Source organism: Gadus morhua, chromosome 17 (assembly GCF_902167405.1).
Source record: "Gadus morhua chromosome 17, gadMor3.0, whole genome shotgun sequence".
Taxonomy (NCBI): Eukaryota; Metazoa; Chordata; class Actinopteri; order Gadiformes; family Gadidae; genus Gadus; species Gadus morhua.
Window position 1 is genome coordinate 21,646,980 of NC_044064.1, and position 26,362 is coordinate 21,673,341.

The 26,362-nt window shown below is 42.2% G+C and overlaps 1 protein-coding gene and 1 long non-coding RNA gene across 2 annotated transcripts; one reads left to right on the forward strand and one right to left on the reverse strand.

Annotated features, from left to right (window-relative positions):
• Positions 1 to 2,019: 2,019 nt before the first annotated feature.
• On the forward strand, positions 2,020 to 6,906 carry LOC115529065 (uncharacterized). The gene is made up of 17 exons (XM_030337521.1): positions 2,020 to 2,331; positions 2,436 to 2,586; positions 2,791 to 2,874; positions 2,953 to 3,163; positions 3,265 to 3,437; positions 3,536 to 3,634; positions 3,722 to 3,954; positions 4,067 to 4,245; positions 4,333 to 4,426; positions 4,571 to 4,915; positions 5,072 to 5,189; positions 5,273 to 5,364; positions 5,446 to 5,563; positions 5,744 to 5,839; positions 5,957 to 6,145; positions 6,358 to 6,510; positions 6,615 to 6,906. Exons 1-17 carry the CDS (start codon positions 2,233 to 2,235, stop codon positions 6,824 to 6,826), a joined length of 2,646 nt encoding a protein of 881 aa, XP_030193381.1. The 5' UTR covers positions 2,020 to 2,232; the 3' UTR covers positions 6,827 to 6,906.
• A 3,881-nt stretch (positions 6,907 to 10,787) lies between these two features.
• LOC115529045 (uncharacterized) lies at positions 10,788 to 12,078 on the reverse strand. The gene is made up of 4 exons (XR_003973443.1): positions 11,927 to 12,078; positions 11,635 to 11,702; positions 11,346 to 11,389; positions 10,788 to 10,914 (listed from the first exon to the last, which is right to left on the reverse strand). It is a non-coding gene; the product is annotated as an uncharacterized LOC115529045 (long non-coding RNA).
• Positions 12,079 to 26,362: the final 14,284 nt, after the last annotated feature.

Genomic DNA, 26,362 nt, shown 5'->3' on the forward strand with positions numbered 1-26,362 from the left:
GAAAGTTTGCGGTGCTGGTTTGTGTCACCAACCCAGCAACCCAGTCGCCAAGAAAAAACGTTGACAGTGCACGTTTCCATGAACACTGGATACGTAGCATTTCAACGTAAAAAATAGCGTGTTATACCTACAGTATCCACGTGTGCCGCTGTGGAGGCGGGTTTCGGGGTTTGGGACACGATTGTTTAGGGGGGGGGGGGAGACTGTTGTTGACCGGGGAGGGGGGGGGGGGGGGGGAGACACGTTTGTTGAGGGGGGGGGGGACACACGATTGTAGGGGGGGGGGGGGGGGGAACACACCAACCCAGCAACCCAGTCGCCAAGAAAAAACGTTGACGGTGCACGTTTCCATGAACACTGGATACGTAGCATTTCAACGTAAAAAATAGCGTGTTATACCTACAGTATCCACGTGTGCCGCTGTGGAGGCGGGTTTCGGGGTTTGGAACACGATTGTTTAGGGGGGGGGGGGGGAGACTGTTGTTGACCGGGGGGGGGGGGGGGGGGGGGGGGAGACACGTTTGTTGAGGGGGACGACGACACACGATTGTAGGGGGGGGGGACACACGTTAGTTGAAGGGGGGGGGGGGGGGGGACACGTTTGTTGAGGGGGGGGAGACACGTTTGTATCCTAACAACAAAACAAGTTAACAAAAGCCCCATTTGTCAACTGAGAACCCCAATTCCCAGAATCCCCCGCGGCTCCGGAACACGGCGTAGCTCATATTAATCTTTATTATCTGAATGGGAAATGCAATATTTTAGGACAGATACACCATTAAACGCGTTTCTAATGACATTTCTAGCGAGAAATGTACATTTTCCTTACATAATCTTCAGTCAGTGAATGTGTGTGATCTTTATTAATCTTTATTATCTGAATGGGAAATGCAATATTTTAGGACAGATACACCATTAAACGCGTTTCTAATGACTTTTCTAGCGAGAAATGTACATTTTCCTTACATAATCTTCAGTCAGTGAATGTGTATGATCTTTATTAATCTTTATTATCTGAATGGGAAATGCAATATTTTAGGACCGATTCACCGTTAAACGTGTTTCTAATAACATTTCTAGCGAGAAATATACTTTTTACTTGCATAATCTTTAGTCAGTGATTGTGTCTGATCTTTAGTTTTATAGTTATTAGGATTTGATCGGCTCGCTCGCATGTTTCAATGACGTCAGGTTGCTTTCGCTAAACTAGCAGCTCACGTGCTTCCTGCGTTTGTGTTATTAAACTGTTACTTTATGTAACTTTTAATGATATCATCTTGTTAGAAACACGTATATCTGAGAGCCAACCCAGTCGCCAAAAGCATACGTTGACAGTGTACTTTTCGTGAACACTGGATTACGTCGCATTTCAACATAAAATAGCGTGTTATACACACACACACACGCGCGCGCGCACGCACGCACGCACGCACGCACGCACGCACGCACGCACGCACGCACGCACGCACGCACGCACGCACACACACACACACACACACACACACACACACACACACACACACACACACACACACACACACACACAGTATCTTGTACAATGATTTTTAGATTTCTTCTTTGTAAAACTTGAAAAATAAAGTAAGTTTTGGCTTTGGAAAAGTAATTATTTCCCTTATTATACAAATAGGCTATGCTGTTAAGGCTGCCGTGTTCCAATACCTGTACTTCCATGAGTATACTTAAAGGAAGTATACTATCCGTACTATCTACTACGTTAATTTTTCAGATGTGAGTGCTGTTCCAAATCGAGTACTCCGTGGTGCACTAACCGGAAATTACGATCACGACTGCCGCCGTGGCTCCTCCCCCGCAATAAACATCCCGCTTTGAAAGGTGAACTCTTTACGCCCAGCAGCTATAAAAAACTATAAAAACTAAAAAATGACTCTATTAATGCAGGCTATGTGGAAAATGCGCCGACTTTGGCTCAGCCTGGCTCCGACTCTTCCGCTACGTATACATATGTGTAATCCAGCACATATAAAGACGGGGACCAGAAAATAATTACTTTCTCTCCATTGAAACCCATTCATATTTTTCGATCTCAGAGGTCCCATGAGGGGCCTACCGGAAGGGGCGAACTTACGAGCTCTATGACGCTGCTCTCGAGCGACATATAGATAGGACTGCTAATCTTACAAGCATTCTCAAGATCGATTGTCGGCAGTAGTTCTATTCATTCTATCGCTGTAACTTTTCTCTCGTGTTGCTATGGACAAGTTGTTTGACCTGGATCTCCGTGACCCCCGCACAGAAGGAAGACACCTTGCCGTTGGGTTGATGCATGACCAATTCCTTGCAGAAGCCATGGTAACAACCTTTTGTACATTAACTGAACTTGAACTTGTACATGAAATGAATGTTTCAGTACCTCAGAAACTCCGTCTAACAAGATGTTGGACTTAAACACACAGGAGGCTGCGGAGAATGTCAATCGGGCAAGATCTGGAGGGGATTCACCACGGAGCTCAACCAAACGGAGCGGACGCGGCAAGGCCAGAGGGAGACGTGGAGGCCGTGCGGGCCATACAGGCCGTGCAGACCGATGGAGTGGCCTAACTACAGGTTTGTTTATGTGCAAATTCAGATTAGTTTAATTTGGTGACAAACAATTACCCATGGCAATTAGGGATGGGTCAGAATTTTCTATTATTCGATTTTTCGTTCCCGTGGGTCAAAGTCGATTTGTAACATTTGGACCGCAAGCACTTGAGTGCACTTGAGTGTCTGCCGTAGAGATATATTAATCTGTCATGTACTGTTTAACAGGCATGGACACTGAGGTGTTGGCACTTCCTTCAGAGGATTCCTTGCCCTTACCCAGAGCACAGCAAAATCCTCAAGAGATGTTTGGTAAATATACAGTGTTTAATTCTGAAATCCAAATACTGTATATAGAATGTAGATCATTTGGTTATATTTTATTTGCAGAACAAAACATGGAGAGGCTTTCTGCCCTACTGGATTCAAGCCCCTGTCCTGCTGAGCCTGAGAGAAGCGCAGCATCATCGTGGTCTGTTAGGCAGCAGAAAGCCTCTGACCGTTGGGAGGAAGCACGGCCGTACCACCTCAGATGCCTTTTGGAATCTGAGGCTGTTGGCAAGCCATTGTGTTGCTTCTGCCACAAGCCGGCTGTTATAAGGTTGGATGTTCATCAATCAAATAATAGAATGTATCTATGTACACTAAAAAAAGTATATCATATAAATTGAGTGACTTGACTTGAGTGTTTTGTCTGCTTAGGTGCAGAGAGTGCCTTCCGGAGCAGTGGTTTTGTGGGGCCTGCGACATGCATAACCACAGCAAACGGCCACTCCACAACAGGGACAGCGTGGTGGATGGCTTCTTTAAAGCCATTCCCCCATCCACATGTATCTCAAGAGGAGAGACTGGAATATATGCCACACATGAGCAAGGTAAGGTCTGACAAATCTACCTGTCTAGACTTCCTGATCCTTATCTTGTTTATTCAGTCTGCTGCCATATACAGAATGTTCACTTTTCTTTTCGACAGATCGCATTTTACCCACAATGCCAGCACAGCACTGCACCTGCCAGGTCCCTAGCTTCACAGTGGAAGCTGGGAAACCAGTCATCTTGATTACCATCAATGGTAGAAACCAGTTCTCTATTTAGACTTCTGTTAGTCTAATATACAATATGTGTCAATGATTATGACTAATGTTGTTTTTTTCGTTAGGGCGTTATGATTTGCATTTGCCACGTTATGTGTGCCAAACATGCCTGCAGCAGTGGGCCCCTGATGTGAGAGACCTAGTCAGGAGTGGATATTGGCCAGCTTCTGCAAATGCTTCCACAATCTACACGGTGGACCTCCTCAACACCTTTCAGGAGCTGAAGTTGATCTCACCTGGATTCTCCAGGCAAGCCCTTGCAAAAATGCTGGAACATCGCACACTGTGTGCAGGAAGAGTAAGTGACATCAGCAATACTATTTATTATGCTCACCAATATTGTCAGCAATTTTTTTATTTTTTTTTTGACTATCTCAAAAATGTTTTCCATATTCTGATATACTTTCTAGTCTGGACAGATCAACGGGGATGCCCTGCAGAGGAGCTTTCTTGAGTTTGCATACGCCTCCTTTGAGAAAGACCAGCTCTGCTGTGATACCCCTTTCACCTGCCCTGCCTGCACACCTGAAATGGTAGCAGTGTCAGCAGATGGCAAAAGGAAGCTTTATCGCTTTGGCCATACTGGAAGGTGCACTTTAAGTTCTCTTTGGTAATTGAGTCGTGACTGTAAGTGACAACAAGAGTAGGTAATGGATGTTATATATTTTTCCCCTAGATCTAATGACACTCCCTTTTTTGATGGGCTATTTCTAGCCAAAGACAGTGAGGTGTCTGATTTTGTCAACACAATACAGATGGCGGTGAAGAATGTAAGTTTAAGCTAAGTTTAAACACTCAAATAGTTCTGTTACTAAAGGAATCATTGCATTTCCTGGACTTCTAGAAGTATTCCATACTCCCTACTCTTTTGTCGTGAATTACATTAACAATATGTGCATGCACTATATTCACAGATAAAGGGGAGAGGCACATGTGGAGACTCTCAATGGGCAGCAGCAAGGGAGACCTCTAGGCGGGCCTCTAAACTGGATGAGGAAGGCGTTGAGGTTGCGGTGTGTCGGCATGGCTTCCTTTTAAAAGCCCTTAACATGTACCGAGGAGAGATATTTGCGTATCCTATGTATCTCCAAAGGGAGCTTCTCCCAAGCAAGGCACAGTTTTTTGCTATGGATGTGGCATGCAAATACTGGCCATACCTACAAAAAGTTGCTTCGGTCATTCCAGCTCTCAAGAGCCTCACAGAAATGAAGCCCTTCCTGAGCATCATGCATGCAAGAGCTCATGCTACCAAGTGTGAGGTATGTCTGTTATCTGTTATTTTCAAATGAATACGCCATGTGTTACTATAGGAATGGACAGCTTTAAGCTGAATTCCTTTTCCATAATATTTGTCCACGTTTTCCAACTGCTTCATTGGCTCTAATGAACCCCAAATCCACCCATCCTTGCAACAGATAAAATGGAGTGGTCGGAATCAGAAGGGAGCAGGCACAACTGCCGGTGAGGAGGTGGAGCAAATAAACAGCTACCTCTCCCGTTGTGCCCTGACAACAAAGTACATGTCAAAAGCAGGTAAGTCACTTTGGTCTGAGTTTATGCTATCATCTAATATTGCTCATAGATTGCAGAACATAATGTAATTCTCCTTATACCAGCACGTGTGGACATGCTCACTGTGCATGCAATGGGTTGGAACCATCACAAAGCAGAGACGCTACACAAGGCCCTCTCCACAAGATATGTGAAGGTATGTTTCATATTCATGTATGTTTTTGTGCCAGTTGTTAGGCAGACTGAGTTCCTATTGTAATTATTGTAAATATTTTAGACATCTAAAAGGGCAGAAGAAGAGGCAGAGAGGCTGTCACAACTGCAGAAGGACCTGCAGTGCTCAAATGCAATGGCTGTACAGTGGATTGCTGAAGTCAAGGAATGGGCAGAGAGCGGTGAGGACAGAACAATATGCATGCCTTTTTGCAGTTTCCTTACAGACATTTGTGTTCAAACGGTAATCAAAATAATACACAATCAGTGAAGCATTAGTGCTGCAAAAATCTAGAAAACTCGGTTGCATTGTATAGAATACAGTACACTGAGCTTAATTTCACCCTAACAGATATCTACAGAGACCCCAGTAACGGGTCTGCACGTTCTCCAGCAGTCCATTGAGGGTCTCCATCTGGGTCTAAAGCAACAGAAACAAACCCTCTACCGTCAGAATGGTATGTAGGCTTTTTCTTGAGTTATCCGGTATACCTAACAATGTATCTATATTGTTTTTAATATAACCTATACAAGGTTTTTGTGTCTGCATATTACGTTTCTCCTAAACAATCTAGACAGCAACAAGCTTCGCCATCGTCTCCGAAGAAAGTTGACGGAAGACAAAAAGCGCCTTCTCCAGGAGATTGATAAATACAACAGTCTTGTTGCAGACCTCTCCAAAAGGATTGATGTGGCCTTGGTTGACCACTCTTTGGCTGGACAGAGCACTGGCGCAATATGGCCATGGGAGGACTATGGCAGTGGTATGCATTTTTCAATGCTTTTAAAATGTCATGCAGTATATCGGAATAGTGAACTATCCTGAAATGATATATTAAATATAATGGTGGTTTTGTAATATATAAAACGATTTTGGGAAAGAAACATCATTTCTAAATTCTGTTTCCATTATGGTTGCATTGCTAAATGTTATGCCAGATACTCATGTATTGATCTTAATATTTTGGATCATTAGTAACAATCGGGGTCAAGAAACGACTGCACGACCAGGAAATGCTGAAAACACGGCTGGAAGAGGAGCTCCCTATCCTGGTGTTGGAGATGGCCCAGCACTGTACGTGGTTGCAGAACCTGGGAGTGGCCCTCAAGACGGAGCTTGCAAGATACGGTAAGTTAAAGACAAGTTTTGGGGATCCCATTTAATGTATTCAATTAGTGGGGGATGTTTCAATATATATTAACGTCGTTGGGTTTTCTGTCCTCTACTTGTAGAAGATGAAAATGGACTTCACTGTCTCTTGGCAAGAAGACTTGCGGAAGTGGAAGAACGACATCAAATGGTCCTGCAGCGGTATAAGACTGCTCTAGGTCCATTGGCCTCTGTCCTCCTTGATGTTTGTGAGGAAGAGGAATGTGATCCGATGGGCCTGGTCAGTCCAGACACCAGCGAGGATGAGGAAGATGCAAGAGAACAAGCAACTTAGTTGATGGTGTGGTTTCGTGCCTCGCTTGATGTACACAAATGATCATTGTTATTGCTATGTTTAAAATAAAAAAATAAAAAAATCTATCTCTTCAATTCAAGATGGGGTGGGTGAGAATAAATAGTGCTATAACCTCACTAGCCTTATTGACATGGACACATCTGTTCCGCATAGATTTCTATGCACGAGACTTAACGGACACTTTTGTTACTGCCATGTATACAGTACATTCGGATCACATTTTAGGAAGAGATCTATGACGCATAGAAATCTATGCGGATCAGATGTGCCATGTAAACGCGGATACTATGAATTTCATTCATATATACAATTTTAGAAGTGGATGAGATTCGAGAAATATCTTGTTATAATGAGAAAGAATGTCAAGGTTTGGGGGTTGATGAAAAACTATTTTGAACCTTTGTGGTATGGCAACCCAGTCGCCAAAAGCATACGTTGACAGTCACTTTAAGGACAAGTTATGAGAGAAATGCACATTAACTTTTTGTTATCTCATAAGCGGTGTGGTGCCGGCTCCTTTTGACCTTTTGACCCCAGACTTCAAAAACGTGTCCACAGGCCAGCTGTGTCTACCCACCTTAAGCCACAAATGTACACCTACATCCCACAGTAAATGGGGACTAGAAACATAACCTCTGTCATATACATTTACTCTACTGTTGGAGGTCACGCCCCTTTTTCCACCTTTTCGAGATAGCTAGAGATGCTAAAATGTTTACACACATTTCCCGGGGCCCCGTGTACGACATATCCGAGATTTGGAGTTCTAGCCCTTAGAGAAAAAAAGTTTTCCCAAATGGAGTGTCATTTGGACAAAGCCCCTCAGAAGTGTAGCCTGCAAGACCTAATGGTTCAGAATGTGGTGGAAAAAGTTTTTGAGATAGGAAGGTCCTACCGCCCTGAAATTTTAATACCTTATTCTAGGGCCTAACTGGGACCTCCGCACCGAAACTTGGCCCGGTCGGACCCCGAGGGCAGGAAGGGGGGGCCTGCCCTCGGGGTCTGACCGGGCCAAGTCTCGGACAGGAAGGGCCCCCCCTTCCTAAATGTACATAAGACAGAGGTTAGTTTCTAGTCCCCATTTTTTGTGGGATGGAGGTGTACATTTGTGGCTAAAGGTGTGTAGACACAGCTGGCCTGTGGCCACGTTTTTGAAGTCGGGGGTCAAAAGGTCAAAAGGAGCCGGCACCACGCCGCTTATGAGATAACAAAAAGTTAATGTGTGTTTCTCTCATAACTTTTTGTCATTATTAAAGAGAGGCCTGATTCTCAGATATGCATGTTGGATGGCTAGGGTGTAGGTTTGGGTAGAACTTCAGACCAAAATCTTGTAAGCGAGCCGCTGGGTGAGGTGCAACAAGATGGAGCACTTGCTGAGTAATTTCTTGTAGGGCCGGTGCGTAAGAGGGCAAACAAGATGTCCTTCAATATCTACGCTTCCAGGCGATTGCAACGGTGCCACACATGAACACATTCAAACATGTTTAATGGTAGTAATTAGCTGTCGAAATTGGAGGCCTTAATCAATAATGACCAGCTATTGATTTGCTTCCCGATAAAAGTGACAAATGACATGTTATTTAGCATCTACACATTGAGCTGAGTCCAATGACACAAAGCATGACACTCCACGGCCCTACACGGCCCCCTACACTACATGGCCCCTGTATTTTACATGGTACACCTATGGTCTAGGGCATGATCTCTGTGTGGCACAAGGTCGAGCTTGATCTCATTGGACTCAGCTGCTAATGTAGATGCTAAATAACATGTAATTTGTCAGAAAACTCCATCGGGTAGCAAATCTATAGCTGGTTATTATCTATAAAGGCCTCCAAAATCGACAGCTAATTACTACCCTGAAACATAGTCAAATATGGTCATGCATGGCACCGTTGCAATCGCCTCGAAACGTAGATGACAAATGACACCTTGTTTGCCCCGTTACGGGAAGATATTTTCATGGTATATCTTTCTATTTCCTAACCAAGCTCCATTGCCGTCTTTAACCAACGTGGTTTGCCGAGAGTCACGTGACGTTGACGCAGGCCCATTGAAAAGAAAAGGCCCAAAAAACGTAGGCATGTCACATGTTTAAAGCCGTTATTGTAATTAATTAATTTAATATTAAAATATAGGCTATTATATGTATACAATTATTACGTCGTGTAATATTCTATCTATAAGTAGACCATAACTTTTATTCAATTATCGTTATAACATGATCTGTATCTGACCATTGAACATCTTTAACCAAGTTCAGGTATAACCAGACCATATAACAAATATTTATAACATATAAACTAGGCTATACGTATAGCATATCATACATTTGGTTACAGGCCAAATTCGGTATAAATGTTACCCTCTGCTGGCCCACAACTAGATCGTCGCGTCCCTAGCAACCTGACGTCTTTGAAACATGCTAGGGAGACCATAAAACTAACTATCGAACAAAAGATCAGACACATTCACTGACTGAAGATTATGCAAGTAAAAAGTATATTTCTCGCTAGAAATGTTATTAGAAACACGTTTAATGGTCAATCTGTCCTAAAATATTGGATATATATATATATATATATATATATTGTATTTATTAAGTAATCTATTATGTGAGACTGGAAACTGTGAACGAAATTGCCCATTTTGGGATAAATAAAGTTTTCTAATCTAATCTAATATATATATATATATATATATACGTAACCATTTCCCCCAAATGCTGGGAGAACGTATCGACCCCTATTGGTGCTATTCCTCCATTCATTTAGATGGGCGGAAGAAACGTGTATCTCTTCACGCTTTGGTCAGGCATAGCGTGACACTGAACACTCCTTGCGAGGTGGACCAATGTATCTATTTCACGCCTTGGCGTGATACCGGGTTGAACAGACTGTTCTGTGTTTATGTGTGGAAAAATAACATCATTACACGGTTCCATAAAATAACATAATCAGCAAAGACAATGGTTTTATTTCCATGCTTTAAACGGCATTCGGGCTGCTAGTTTCAGCGTCCATAGCAACCACCATAGGCTTAGCCACCATGTTTTTCTGTCGAGACAAAATACGTTTTCAGACAAACGTAATTGAGAATGCCGAATAGTTCTCTGGGAACGTAATTTTCATGAGACAGGGTTGTCCTTTAGGGCTCCGGCCTCCTAATTGATCATTGATCAAAACTCTGCCCAATCCTCACCTTCTCTGACGCAGAGAAACTCGTCCACGCCTTAATCCCCTCCAGGCTTGATTACTGTAACAGCCTTCTCATCGGTACAACCTATAACACCTATGGTCCTTAGATTATTATTTATTTTATTGTGTTATTGCCCTTCGTGTTTTGTTGTAGCACTTTGAGATTATTTTTATGAAAAGTGATTTACAAATAAAATGTATTATTATTATTATTGTAGTAGGCTATATTTGAATGCCCTTTCACATATATGAAACCACCACCACACCATGGTTGGTTTGACGTAGCAGCTAACTTAATCATCCAAGAGAATCTGGTGTTTTGGTGTTGAATAAAGATCTATCAGCACAATATTTTAATAATCTGTTGTGACTAAATTGACATTCAGTAGGCCCTGCTTGCACTTGTATGTTTCAAATCAATATTTTCTATACAATATAGCCATTTGCAATTATACCTGGATGCATATCTTAAATACATTGAATGGATTAAATACTCAATTAATTGCTGCTACTACTCTATTAGCTAGAGACCCTTCAGCCCACAACTTTTGAGTTACTTTAACTTTACCCACCATGTACTGCCTACAGACTGGAATTCATATTTATATTAACTGTTGTGTCCATACATATATATATATATATATATATATATATATATATATATATATATATATATATATATATATATATATATATATATATGTGTGTGTGTGTCATTAAGCTCTTAGTGACCACATTTGAATGGCAGGGCAATCATGTATCAGGAGTAGCACCACATTCTAGAAAGACTGAAAATATGTTTTTATTTGAAGAGGGCAGGGGGACTAATTCAAATCTTTTGGCTGCCAGGACCTGGCCCACTCCTTCCCACTGAAAAGAGAACAAATAATATATCAATTAACCGTTTTGTGATGATTGGTCGAACTCCACTTACATAACACACAGTATATACCTACTTTATATTGATTCTCATCTATAAAGGCAATTACAAATCAAGCCCAATCTTTGCACATTTTTGTTCTTGAGCAATACCACACTTTCAAGTCATTTTCTAATAATTCAAGATCTAATAATGTAATAGTGTATGACACATAAGAAAGGGAATGATGAAACCACTTGATAGGAAATCTGGTTGGCAAGTGTGTTTGGTGGAAGAACTACTGTTAAACGTTAAAATAGCAGCAGCTATTTTGCACCAAGATGGTGCAAAATAATATGGTATAATATAGAATACTCGGAAAAGCAATGAAGTGGTTTAAAAAAACCCAGTGAAACAGAAAGAAACCAAATTAAATACATACCAAACTGGGCAAGGCTGCCAATCAACAAGGACTTCTTTAATGCCCTATCAAGGAAAGGAACCATAAATTCATTAGTAAGATAATAAATTCAGTGTTAGCCTATGAGTTTGATAGACAAAATGCATTGACGGTACTATTCCAAAATATTTATGCAAATTACTTGTATACATGAGTAAATTACATTTACAGTATGCACTTAATATGCATGCTCATGATCAATCAGCGAGAATGTCATTCCTACAGTTAATCACGCATGTGTTTTTGCTGGGTCTTTATGGGTCTGTCAAACCTTTCTCATCCTCTCCTTCCCGTAACTCCTTATTTCGAAGGAGTCACGACCAATATGGTAGGGGCAATCTGAAAATATAAAAAACATGTTTTTCACAACAAAACCATCTATGCTTATCCACTGGCAAATATAAAATACCGCAAATATAAAATCAATAACAGTAATTATTAATACTGTATTAATGCTGTAATCGCTGCTATGAATACACAGGAGAATAATTTACAATTCCATAATTATAAATTGTGTAAAGGGTTTGTCAGTGCTCTGATCGTTACAAACTATTTCATCTTACTCTTCGGTAAAGTCTTGTTCCTTTTTTCAAGCCCCTTCTGGCTGTGATGCTCTGTAGGAAAGAAATGTTGAGGTATTCAAACAAAGACTCAAATGGTCATAACCAACATTCTTATTACAGTCCTTTTTCCAAAATAACTACAATAAATGTAATGCTATGGTGAAAAGAATAGTAGTCAATTAGCAATTCGATCTGTACAGACATTCTGAACATACCTTTTCTCCTCCACTTCCTCTGCACAGTAGAGACCGCTGTTGGAATGGAAAATAAAATATTACTCATTCAGGCAATGATGTTTATTTGTATGACACTTAGTACCTTCTCATGCATGCTTTAATTGAAAAATCCATACCTGGTCCTTCCGTGTCCGGGTGGGCCACCTCCTCTACCTGCAGGGCCCCCTCCTCCACCTGCAGGGCCCCCTCCTCCACCTGCAGGGCCCCCTCCTCCATCTGCAGGGCCCCCTCCTCCACCTGCAGGGCCCCCTCCTCCACCTGCAGGGCCCCCTCCTCCACCTGCAGGGCCACCTCCTCCACCTGCAGGGCCACCTCCTCCACCTCCTCCACCTGCAGGGCCACCTCCTCCAACTGCAGGGCCACCTCCTCCCCCTCCTCCACCTGCAGGGCCACCTCCTCCAACTGCAGGGCCACCTCCTCCCCCTCCTCCACCTGCAGGGCCACCTCCTCCCCCTCCTCCACCTGCACGGCCCTGTCCTCCACCTCTCCCATGTCCATGTCCATCTAAGATAACATAAGATAAAACTCACTCAAAGTCCAACAGTGGAACTTCAACAGTGCAAGTGTAAATTCAGTTTTAAAAAATATGAAATTAAGACCATACAGATCTATACACATCTATACACATAAATAACCATTAACAAACATGAAAAGAGGTTAGCACTTATACAGCTGACTTAGTATATTGTAATTTGTAGCATAATATATTGGAGTATATATGCAGTATATAACAATATATAGGATTAGCCTCTTTAATTGTCATAGATATTCCTGTATGTCTTCACCTGAGTGGTCCCCCTGCCCTCTTCTGGCCCCTCTGCAGTCCCACTTGCAAAAGGGGTCCATCCTGTGCAAGTTTGAAAAGTGTTGCAAAGGGTTATTAAATTGCAAATGGCAACCAAAAAAATTGTAGCAATAGTTCCATGATAAAAATGAATGTGGTGGACAATTAACAAGATGCAGTTAGTATTTTGGTAAACAAAGCAGAGGGTGTGTGGAATTTATAAAAATAAAGAATCATACCTTGACAAATGTACTCATGGATGGAGCCCATTTTTTTGAGGGACTCCTCCGCAAATGTGGCCAAGGTGCAATGAGGTGTGAACACCTTGACCACATGGCTCTTTTTAGTGGCTTTTCCAAGCAGCAGGACAGGTTTATATCCTGCTGCTTGAAGCTTTTCGAGCTGTAAGGAAATCACAGCATGTTAATGTTTTGCCTGTAGTAATCAAAAAAGACCTACTATTCAAAGCAATAGTGATTCAGACAGTTAAAGGTAGAACATAATTAATCTGAATTGTTTACATACCAGGAGGAACATTTCCTGCTTGACAACAGCCATGTTGTGGTTCTTCTTGCGGGAAGACACCCACTCTTCCCGCTTAGCCTCAAATTTTCTCAAGGCAATTTTGAGGCGTTCCTTTACAGGCTGGACCATTTTGCAGTGGCTGCAAACCTTTTTAGCGCAAGGCAGAATGGTTTTGCAGGAGGGGCATGTTTTACATGTGCTGCCTGGCATATTGAAAGATTACCTAATTTACAAAGACACAGACAAACCGAATAGACAGATAAACAAAACAGATTAGATACACAGATAGTAGATAGATAAGAAAGATTATAGATATAAAATATTAGCATTGGCAGAGAGATAGTTAAGATGTATGATGCTTATTTGAAGCTGCAGGGAGAAAAAAGTAAATCACTAAAAACAAACTATTTTTTACAAACAGCCGACTACATTGTGTAAATTACCTTCTAACATGATGCTGTGTATGGTACTTATCTAAGCCTTTCTCATTGTTCAATTTCAATTACTAACGAACTAGCTAGCCTACCCGAGGGACAGGTGGCGACGTAGGCCTACATTAGCCTATGAAGCAACGCTTTTGTTATCTGTTATTAGCTGTTAATACCTGTTAATATTCTTTGACAACGGCAATATAATTATTTGCACTATCAACTCCATAATCTTAGTATTTCAAGCATTCAACCGTTTTTAAATAGCAGTCAATCATAGTTGAACTTACGTCACACAAACCAGCACCGCAAATTTTCGGTCACTCCAGAGTTGACGTCTTTCTTTCAACCCGGTGTCACGCGATTGCGTGCTCCTGCGCACGACCGTGTGCGTGTGTGTGTGTGCGTGCGTGCGTGTGTGCGTGCGTGTGTGCGTGTGTGTGTGTGCGTGTGTGTGTCTGTGCGTGTGCGTGCGTGTGTGTGTGTGTGTATAACACGCTATTTTATGTTGAAATGCGACGTAATCCAGTGTTCACGAAAAGTACACTGTCAACGTATGCTTTTGGCGACTGGGTTGGCTCTCAGATATACGTGTTTCTAACAAGATGATATCATTAAAAGTTACATAAAGTAACAGTTTAATAACACAAACGCAGGAAGCACGTGAGCTGCTAGTTTAGCGAAAGCAACCTGACGTCGTTGAAACATGCGAGCGAGCCGATCAAATCCTAATAACTATAAAACTAAAGATCAGACACAATCACTGACTAAAGATTATGCAAGTAAAAAGTATATTTCTCGCTAGAAATGTTATTAGAAACACGTTTAACGGTGAATCGGTCCTAAAATATTGCATTTCCCATTCAGATAATAAAGATTAATAAAGATCATACACATTCACTGAGTGAAGATTATGTAAGGAAAATGTACATTTCTCGCTAGAAAAGTCATTAGAAACGCGTTTAATGGTGTATCTGTCCTAAAATATTGCATTTCCCATTCAGATAATAAAGATTAATAAAGATCATACACATTCACTGACTGAAGATTATGTAAGGAAAATGTACATTTCTCGCTAGAAATGTAATTAGAAACGCGTTTAATGGTGTATCTGTCCTAAAATATTGCATTTCCCATTCAGATAATAAAGATTAATATAAGCTACGCCGTGTTCCGGAGCCGCGGGGGATTCTGGGAATTGGGGTTCTCAGTTGACAAATGGGGCTTTTGTTAACTTGTTTTGTTGTTAGGATACAAACGTGTCTCCCCCCCCTCAACAAACGTGTCCCCCCCCCCCCCCCCCTTCAACTAACGTGTGTCCCCCCCCCCTACAATCGTATGTCCCCCCCCCCCTCAACAAACGTGTCTCCCCCCCCCCCCCCCCTCCCCGGTCAACAACAGTCTCCCCCCCCCCCCTAAACAATCGTGTCCCAAACCCCGAAACCCGCCTCCACAGCGGCACACGTGGATACTGTAGGTATAACACGCTATTTTTTACGTTGAAATGCTACGTATCCAGTGTTCATGGAAACGTGCACTGTCAACGTTTTTTCTTGGCGACTGGGTTGCTGGGTTGGTGACACAAACCAGCACCGCAAACTTTCTCTCCCGCTTGAGATGACGTGTTTCTTTATAGTGTAACGACCTCGCCGGTGACATAATCATGTCGAGTCATTAGTTGAAGGTAGTTTTAATGGACCAAAAACCAGGTCACTGAAACCCGTAACATTGTAACAACATTGAAACCAACAGCTGAAAACCGGACCCAAACAAACCCCGGTTACCCCGGCAACACGGTCTCACTCGCGTGCAGGCCCCCACCCTCCTGTTCTTCCAAGGCCCTCCCCCAGCTGACCTAATGATTCGCCCCACACGCTGTTTGACAAGAATAACATTACAATACATGCACATAGAACAACTGGCATAACGGACAACGAAATATAATGTAACACATAACACACAAACTATTTAACTGTCCCAGGGTCGCTACAATAGATTCATGGGTCTGATTCGCCGATTTCCCATGCTGATATCCCGAAAGATTCTCGGGCATCTTCGACAATTTGGCTATAGATTGTCTCATTACACGCTAAATAATATAATTATAGCCTAATTATATATATAGGTTTTGGCATAAACATAACTAGGGTGCACTGTACTATCTGCGCACACCCTTTCTGAAGCCTCTCTCTCGCTCTCTCTCTCTCTCTCTGTCCCTCCCGCTCTCTCTTTCTCTCTCTCTCGTAGCGTTTTGTGGAGAACGTTAATTGTCTTAGAACACTCCCATTCAGAATGCATTGGTTTACATTTCGTTTTGTGTAACACGCAAAAAGTCGGACTATCGTGCTCGGGAACACGCTTCAATAGATTAACGTTCGTGCGCAGGAGCACGCAATGGCGTGATACCGGGTTGAGGACTGAGTGCATATTTGTGCTATACTATCTTGAGGCAATTGTCATACTAAGACACTGCCAACGGCCATGTGTGGTGCAGAGCATGAAGGTGAGTGTTACTGCTCTATTGTGCTCTTATGTGCTCTATTGATAAATTTACCCTGACATTTTAGCCTTACATTTCCTAATCAATGGCATATCCTCTTTTTGTTACAGGTCAAGGAATGGCTTGAACGGAAACACGCAGATGATGATTCAATCGTTTTTGTAAAGGACCACAAGACGGCTGCACATTTTGTGGTCTCAATTGTCCTGTCCAAGAAGGAGGAGGCGTGGTTTGAGAAATATTACAACAAAGTGCGGCCACAGCTCCTTGATGGCGAAAGGAAACGTAAGCGAGATGAGCAGGATGAAAAGGATGGAGATGATTTTTTCTTTGTGTCCTCCCGCGGTAAGCCAATTAACAATGCAGCTGGTGATCTGATAAAGCTCCAGCAAAAGTGCAACGTCCCCCAGGTGAGCAGCCAGGTTGTACGGAGGGTATTTGAGACAGCAGCTAACCGCCTGGATGACCCTCAGAAGAAAGCAGTTTCTGACTACCTGGGATGAGGACTCCAAAATCGTACCATGACCCGTTTGGTGAGATGTTTCATATGTTTTTTAGTGGATCAATTCTTGGCATGTATGGATAAACTTTCTGAATATGATGCGTGGCCTTTGACCTTTGGGGGGTGGTGGGGCGGCGGGTGACTCCTAAAGCTTACAGGGCATCTGCCTTCAGAGACACATATGACATGTCCCTGTTTGGTGAAATGTTTCATCTGTGTGTTTGTTTGTGCTGATGGCTCTTTAAAGGATAGGGATGAGGACTCCAAAAGCGTGAAATGACCCATTTTGGTGAAATGTTTCATATGTGTTTTTTAGTGCTGAATTTTGTTTTTGTTCTGTAGCTGTTTTGCAACTTGTTCTAGCTTGTGTAACTTAAATTGAGGTTCTGTGGTGATATCCTGTTTCTTATCTTTAGAGATATATCAATTAAAAATCTTATTCATTCTAGAGGACTGCTGAGGTTTCTCTCATTTTGGTAAACTTCAACACACTTGCAGACTTTTTCCAAGATTGGCTTTTTTTCCAAAGACAGAGATACACTTTCAAGATATTTTATTAACATTTGCACTTCACATTTTGATTCATCATTTCAATCACACATTCCCCAAGGTCTGGAAAATAAATAATTGTGTCTGTACATAAATGGATGCATTTCATTCACACACAGAGCAACTGTGGAACTGCAATGCATTTTTGGATAATTTCTTCAAGTGAAACCAGTTTGACTGGTCCTTCCACAAAAGATGTGAAACCAATTTGAATGGCCCATTTACAATTTCTGAAGCAGCACATGACTAAAGGGGCAGGACTCTCCAGCAGCTGAGTTTCCGTTTCTGACAGATGGAAGATGGTGGATAGGTTCAGAATGTTAGATTCCTGGGGACGGGGGTGTCCCTGTTGGGACTTAGTCCCCGCCCGAAGTTTAACTGATCCAGCCTGTGAAGATGTGAATGGCACCTTCATTGTTTTAAACCATGTTTTAAAAGATGCACATATTCCTGTCTGGCTGTTAGCCGTAATAGTCTGCAGCTGTGGCTCATAGGCTAATTGAGCCACACCCATTCTGGTGCTCCTTAAGAAGGCCAGGGTTTTAGACTGGAGGGAGGCTTGAGTTGTGCAAGTGACTCGACGGTTGTGCTATGTGTTTAAAGTAAAAATATGCTTTTTAACAACAACCTTGTGCGTCGAGAAAACTCTTTTTCACATTTGGTGGCAGTGGTGGGATGATTCCTCTAGCTGAGTGGAGGGGACCCACATTTCGGAAAATATTGTTTGAGGAGCTTCATGGTGGAAGCCGCAGGGAAGGGTGAGCAGGTAGACGAAGAGACCTGCTGGGAGGGGAGATCACTGGTGGAGTTGAACTGCTGTCCTTTGGGGTTGGCCAATGCCTGAAGGAGGAATAGCTCGGGAACTCCTTGTTGCTGACGTGAGCCATGTGGGGAGCTATTGCCAAGCCTTAACAGAACAGCAGTGGCGGAGGACAGTAATGGCTGAGGACTTCCTGATGACATCCCGTGGAGGACCAGTCTGCAGCCCAGGGAAAGTGCTCAGAGGCCAAGTTATTTGCTGGAACTGCAGAGGCCTGAGCGGATTTTGCAGGTGGTCTGGAGGTCTGGATGGAGGAAGTCTCAGAGCTGGGCCTGTGTACTGTGAAGAGTGCAGTGTTTGGCCAAGAAGGAGTGATCTTGGAATGAAGATTGGCGGTCACCAGAGAGACTCTTTGAACTGTTTATTTAACACTTATTACTTGCACAATATTTTACCTTTTTTTATCTACTGCGCTTGGAACCGTGTTTGCAAGCTTAAAAGAGGGGGAAGGAGATGTGAATGGCATCTTCAGTGTTTTAAACCATGTTTTAAAAGATGCACATATTCCTGTCTGGCTGTTAGCCATAATAGTCTAATAGGCTAATTGAGCCACACCCATTCTGGTGCTCCTTAAGAAGGCCAGAGTTTTAGGCCCCGTTTACACAAGGACGCTTGCGGGTGAAAACGACAAAATTTTTATCGGAAGTGCCTTTCGTTTAGACGGTGACAGCGTTTTTGGGGCATGAAAACGCATAAATCTGAAACCACCCTCCAGGGTGGAAAAGTTGAATACGCTCCGCCTTAGCGTTTCCGTCTAAACGGCCAAGACGCAAAACACTGCTCAGATCTGCTCACGTTGCGTACGCGTTTACGTCACATACATGTGCCAGTACAACAAACATGTCAGATTATTTCCATGCATCGGACCTTCAAGCTGCTCTGGCAGCTCTAACAAGCATACAGGAGTTTTTCCACGAAATGTACAGGATATTTACAGATAGTATTACTGAACAGAGAAGGATCTTTTTGGTTTTTGGCGACACGGATAAGAGAAGGAAGATTCTACGCATGCGTTCAGACATGGCTCAGACACTTTTGCGTCACCGTATGCACGCAGATTTCCTCTCCTCTAAACGCGGAATAAAAAGTGAAGACTCAACGCCACTTTTGCGTCTTCTGTTCAGACAGTCATCGTGTAAACATAGCCTTAGAATTGAGGGAGGCTTGAGTTGTGCAAGTGACTCGACGGTTGTGCTATGTGTTAAGTAAAAATATGCTTTTTAACAACAACCATGTGCGTCGAGGAAACTCTTTTTCCCACAGCCAATGTTGAAGTGCGTGTGATGCAGTGTCTGCTGTCCAATGTATGTCGTCATGAGTTGTGTGAAATTCAGAATGGTGTATTTCGAAAAGTGTGTATTTTATAGTGATGAATGAATTAAGGCGTGTTAATAGGGTCTGATGTGGTGCAGATAAATTACGTTAGAAATTAATGAGGGTTGTTTATGCCAACCGATAAAACAATGAGTTTGGTGTCCGGTCTTACTTTTGGGATACGGGCTGAATTCGAATCGCCCATGATGTTTATGGATTTTCTAATCGGGAGGGACCACATAGTGGCTTTGCGATTCGTGTAGGGGTGTATGCGGGGCTGGTGATAAGAAGAACTGAGTAGTGAGGAAGAGGAGGGGGAAGGAGAAGATGGAGCCTGGTGACTCGGATCTTCCCTTGCTAGGGCAGGTGTAACATCCGCAGGAGTGATCGGAGGAGGCGTGGGAGGGCAAGGGTGAATTCAGCGCAAAAGGTGAATGGGTTTGCCTCTTCTCTTCCTAACCCTAACCCTTTTCTTTTCTTCCTGCTATTGTTTTTAGAGTGTTTAAGATGTTTTTTAATATGCCCTGAAATCTGATTTGTAGCTGTGGAACACTGCCGTCTGTCTGAATGTCACCCAGTGTTTTGATGAAATAAATGAATCAAATAATAGCAAAGTAATGCATATTTATTACATTTTAAGTATTAAAACAAAACTTCTTGGCCTTGTTTATTTTGTCTGAAATAGAATGGCTAAAATGTTAACTGAGAGAAAACCCTCATATCTTTACATTATAAAGATTCTTAACCTTTAATAACAACAAAGAACCACCTTTTCAGCGTCCCTAGGGGTCATCTCATGGCTTAAAAACATCCAAATCCTGGAGAATTTAAGTCCAATGTCCCTTTTTTTTTTTTGTCTTAAACACAGTGTACATGTCTAGGAGTGGTAATTTCAATGGGTTTGAACATGTGTGAGAAGGTGAAATCCTTCCCCTTCTCAGTCTTGCATTAGAGAAATTATTATTATATTGTGTGTATATGTGTGTGTATATATATATATATATTAGAGCTGTCAGTTAAACGTGTTATTAACGGCGTTAACACAAACCAATTTTAACGGCGTTCAAATTTTTATCGCGCGATTAACGCAATTATTTTATTGAAAGAATTATTATTATTTTTATTATTTTTTATTTATCAAAACGAAGAAGCAGTAGCCTGACTGCTATGTTCAAATTACATTTGTTCAAAGCAGTCGTTTAATTGCACTATAGGCTCTTTTTGTATCGTCCTGTTTTGATCAGTATATGCCAATGTTGTTATCAATAAAAAATCTTTTGCACAAGGCAAGCCGATGCACTTCACCATGTTGATAAGAGAATTAAAATGAGAAGAATTATGGGCCAAAAAAATCAAGGGATATTTAGCATAGAAAAATAATTTGTGATTAATCGTGAGTTAACTATGACATTAATGCGATTAATCACGATTAAATATTTTAATCGCTTGACAGCTCTAATATATATATATATGAGTGTTCCCCCAACTAATGGTCTGGCCCATACGGCCTTGATTGGTCCACTTCATTTCCCTATTTAAGGGCTGGCTCATTTGGTGTTTGGGGGCTGAAGGTGGTGCTGGCTTGATGGGAGGCCAGTACAAGAGAGAAAATAAAGATTCACTTTTCTTGTCCTGAGACAATTGCCCTCGTTTTTGACCACACTCTCTGAATCTGGTTGGCCGTATCCCAGATACGTGGGGCGACCACGCCGGTCCCTCACAACATGTATTTGCCATTGGGAATGGAGAGTCATCCAGGAACTCTATTCTTAGTGATGGTTCCAATTCAGATGGGGGAAGTGAATTCAGTCCAGTTGCGAACATCAAAACTTCCTCCACAGACACGGCAGCCTCACCTCCTGCAAAGAAAAAATGTTCAGCACCATGGCAATGTGTTTTCTCAACTAGTTATGAAAAATATGAGTGATTTACAAACCTTCACAGTCAAGGAGTTAGTCCGCCCAGTAGCTGACCCGGATGGGTCAAAAGCAGAGAAAGAATTTCCCCCTAAAAAGGGATGAATAAAGGACTTGACTAGCTCAAAGTGTTACTTTATTTAAGTCTCCTGTTGCTCCGTGGTGGACTGAGGTCAGGTTTGAAGAGTCTCTCAGGTTCCAGAGCAGGTTCGCCTGGCCCAGATCATGGGATCTGGGCCAGGCGCAGAACCCCACGCCGTCCACCGTCTCTACGTTGCCGCCGAAGGGGTGACCTCAATAAAAGAGAACATGACATTATCTTTGAGGGTGCGAGAGCGAAGCGGAGACAATTGTAGGATGATGGAGGAAGAAGAGAGCAAGAGAGTGTCCCTCTGGGAACTAGTTCAATGCAGGCACTGCTTCTCTCTAACACCGTTATGTGCATACTGTGTGGAAATAGGATTACTTACTGCTATACCTTGTGGAAATAGGAGTTTGGAAATGCATGTTATTCTATCGCACACACACACACACACACACACACACACACGGCCAAAAACACTGATTGTCAATGACAGAGATGATTTATAAATAACACAAGAAGCCATGTGCATTCCAGTGCAATCACCAGAGATGAAGCAAACCGGTTTCAGAGAACAACACCATCAGTGGTCCGACCTGCCAGTTCCCCCGCCGTCTCTCCCTGACTCCTGGTCACGGGTCCCCTCCTCGTCTGGGAGCACAGCATCATGCTCCTTAAATTCATGACATCACGTCAGGGACAACATGTTCAGGCACTGACTTACTCTTACATTTGAGCTTTTGTTGAGGGCCCTCAGGACTCCAGCCCCTCCCCAAGCCAACACCCCCTTCTAGGGCTTGAAGGGGGAAAAGAGTGCAGGGACACTCTCCCTAGTCCTACGAGGGTAAAAGAACACACTGATTATGCAACGCAGAAATCAATTAAATCATTGCTACCATCCCTGAGATTTACTGTACACCAAACAAAACCTAAATAGTGTCAAGATGAAAGGTTTTTAACACTAGAAACGCCAGGCCATTTTTACTTACTACTAGCGCCACAAGAGGGGACAAATGACCCCTAAGTCATTTGAATGAGAGGATGTGCATTTGCACATAATGATCACTATGTGGCAACAATGAGCTATTACCGCGCGAGCGCCACATGTGTGTGTTTGTCACAAGCCTAGTCCTCACGATTTTGTCATAAATGTACATATATGAAGTACAAACAGCCTATATTTTCACTAAGGGTTTAAGATTAAATGATGCAAATAAAGTAATTCAATTAATTGAGATATGCCTATATTGTTATCGTGGATATTTTATCAATAACACTCCATTCCTATATCCTTATGAACCAGCAGTTGGCTGAGTGGGTTAATATCTGCCCTTCAATTTGGGTGACCCGAGTTCACGTCCTGGGCACGTCATATAATTCTTGCCGTTGGCTTATTTCTGTAATTTCCTTTATATCAGAGATATTAGGCTTAACAATTTACTTTTTATGTAATAAATATGTCTTACAGTATCCCTATAACCCAAATATACCTCGCAAAAACTCACGGTAAAGTTAATGTTACTGATGAGCCTTTGTTACAAAGACACTGCATGGGAAATTGCAGCCACATAAATTCCATTCAGGTGAGTTTCGCGGCAGGCAGCCAAGAAACTCACCACTGACCACTGACCACTTCTGTTGAGGAAAAAATACTATGGTCAGTCAATTTAGAATATTCAAAGAAATGGAAAATAAATGACATAAGTATTTTTTTATTTCTCCAGTATTCCTTCCTAAAACACTGATTCGGTGGGGATTGAACCCCGGACGAACGGGTGTTAGAATAATTTGCGTCTCTCTCGTAGATCGCACCATCTTTCAATGTCTTTGTTTAATACGACCAGCTGTGGTCGTATTACGTAATACGACCACGTACCAAGCGCTTTGAGTACGTGAAAAGCGCTATATAAATTGAATCTATTATTATTATTATTATTATAATACGACTGCATCACCTTCTCTCTCACATTTCACTTCATCAAGTTAGAAGTCAACTGCTCATGATCATATCGCTGCGTTATCTCTGTGGCATATCCATGTAGCTTACTAATGAATAAAATGCATACAAAAAACGTTGACATATGACCCACTATGTTCTGCTCCATATGCCCATTGTTGACATCGTCCCAGCCAAAGAGTATTGGTATTAATACGTCATTCATTGTCCAAAATAATCAATAATAATTCAAATCGGGTTTTGTTGTGGGTACAAAATTAATCTTGAAGAAAACTCGTCCTAAGCGTCCCCGGCGAAATTATCGTCTATGATTTGATGACTGATTTCAACGATCAATGATGGTAACCCACCACAAACTGTTCACAAGAAGTCACAAATATATAGTACTTAACTTTGCCCTTTTCAGATAAAGATTATTGGTGGCAAAGTGCCTCACTTTAGCGTCCTTCACCCATCCAGCCACAGTATATTGGTAGGCATCAGTGCTCTTGAACGCTTTCAAGATATCTCCACTGTATGGGGAGGGGTTGTGGACTAAATAAATATGTCATGAAGATTGATTTGAGGCAAGCATACTAATGGACTAAAAAAAAACTAGGGATAACAAATATGGATCGGAGCCTAAAATCGATAAAATCTCTGTCTCTCTCTAACATTCAGATGAGCGGTGTGGGCGGTCATACTTGGCGAGATTGGTCGTGCAAATGGCGGCGTTCCAGAAAACGTGACGTAGATGAACCATATGAATACTTTTCCCTGGATTTTGAATGTTAAAAACGTGCAAAAACATAATTATATATTTATGTGGCATTCAGTGCAATGCTGTTTGTCCCTATAAAACAATAATAGTAAAGAAATAAATACAAAACATGAGGATAACTCTACAATCAAACCATGCAATCCGAAGGCTCTTCTTCACCACTCCCCCTTCTCACTTCCACAAATGCAAAGCGAATAGAAGTGAGTAGGGGATTGAGGGCGTAGCCTAACTAGTTTGTGAACGACCCAGAGAAACGCAACGCAAATTCGATGTGAACATGTTTCAGGCTTTAATAAAATCCCGGACAATTTTGAAATTCCGCCCGGACACATTTTTAGGTCTCAAAAAGAGGACAGGTCAGAACGTCTGGTCACCCTACTGTACGGGGGAACCCACTTGAATCCTACCTGTTGTACTGTTATAAAAAAAATAGCGGCGCAACTTGGTGGGCGTTATACTATTAAATGCAAATTGTTGATAAGTAAGTACCCTAGCATAGACAATATACACTGTGGGTGTGGCTGTTATTATAATTGCATTCCCTGAGATACAAAGAGCTATAAATTAGTAGAGCAGTCTGTGTCTCTGGAATGCATCTTTTTTTTTTACAATGCATCCTGGAGGCAGAGGCATACGGAGGCACTGGACGCCAGAGCAATTATTGGCCGAGGTACAGAGTATTTCAGAGGGGGAATCTGATGGAGAAGCAGAGGAACTGGCATGCGAGCTAGAGAGTGATGATGAGAGAGCTGATGATGGAAGTGGCGCTGTTATAGAATCTGATTCAGGTTCAGAATCAGAACCTGAGGCGACCACATCCATGGAAGAGACATCACCATCCATGCAAGAGAAAGCACGAGATGGTACCATACGGATTGAACAACCCCCTGGCCGTTCGAGAGGCAGAGCAACAGAGGCCAATGTCATGAGAGAACCTCCAGGGCCCACACCTCGCGCCAAGGAAAATATCACAGATCCACTGAGCAGTTTACTCTGTTTGCTTGACACGGAAATGTGGGAACAGATTCTAAAGTATACTCAGGCCGAAGCTGACCGAAACAATGCTCATATGTTCAATGCGACAATGGACCAACTAAAAGGCAAGGCAAGGCAAGGCAACTTTATTTATATAGCACTTTTCATACACAAGGCAGACTCAAAGTGCTTCACATATAAACATTGTCATACAATAAAATAAAATAATAGATAAGTAAAAGAAAGACATATGCAAAGAAATGGTTAATATAGAAAAAGGCATTTTAGTATTAAAATAGAAAATAAAGGCAAAGTTAAAAAAGCTTTTTAGAAAGTGCAATGTATTTAAGATTTTAGCAGAAAGCTATAGCAAACATAAAAGTCTTCAGTCTTGTTTTAAAGGTGCTCAGAGTTGGGGCAAGTCTTAAATCCTCTGGGAGTTTATTCCAGCTATTTGTTGCATAGTAACTAAATCCTGCTTTCCCATGTTTTGTGTTTACTCTGGGGATAATTAACAGATTGGTCTCAGAGGATCTTAGTGGTCTAGAAGGCTGATGTAGTGGAAGCATATCAGTTAAATATTTTGGGCCTAAACCATGTAGGGATTTATAGGTTAGCAACATGATTTTAAAATCAAAAAAAAAAAAAAAGCATTTGTGGGTCTCGTTTATTTGAGAGGTATTGCCGGCGGGAAAAGCCAAAAACTGGAGGACTTCTGGTCTGCTGAAATGGGAAATCCGGTTTTCAAGGAAACAATGTCTCGCCAGAATTTCAGAGATATCATGCGCTATCTGCGCTTTGATGACAAGAGCACAAGGGCTGCCTGCCTTCTGGAGGACACATTTTCCATGATATCGGAGACATTTGATCGATTTGTGAAAAACAGCACTGCTTCTTACATGCCTGGGGAGAACATAACAGTTGGTGAACAATTGTTCCCCACCAAGGCGCGCTGTCGTTTCACACAGTACATGGCAAATAAATTGGATAAATGTGGCATAAAATTCTGGGTAGCCGCTGATGTTGAAACCAAATACATGTTGAATGCCCATCCCTATCTAGGGAAAGACAACAGTAGGCCATCTGGA

Excerpts from the sequence above, each read along its gene's own strand:
- LOC115529065 (XM_030337521.1), top strand. The coding sequence starts at position 2,233 with ATGGACAAGTTGTTTGACCTGGATCTCCGTGACCCCCGCACAGAAGGA. Across the intron at positions 3,955-4,066 it reads GCACACTGTGTGCAGGAAGA|TCTGGACAGATCAACGGGGA; the intron begins GTAAGTGACATC and ends TATACTTTCTAG. Across the intron at positions 6,511-6,614 it reads GACGGAGCTTGCAAGATACG|AAGATGAAAATGGACTTCAC; the intron begins GTAAGTTAAAGA and ends CTCTACTTGTAG.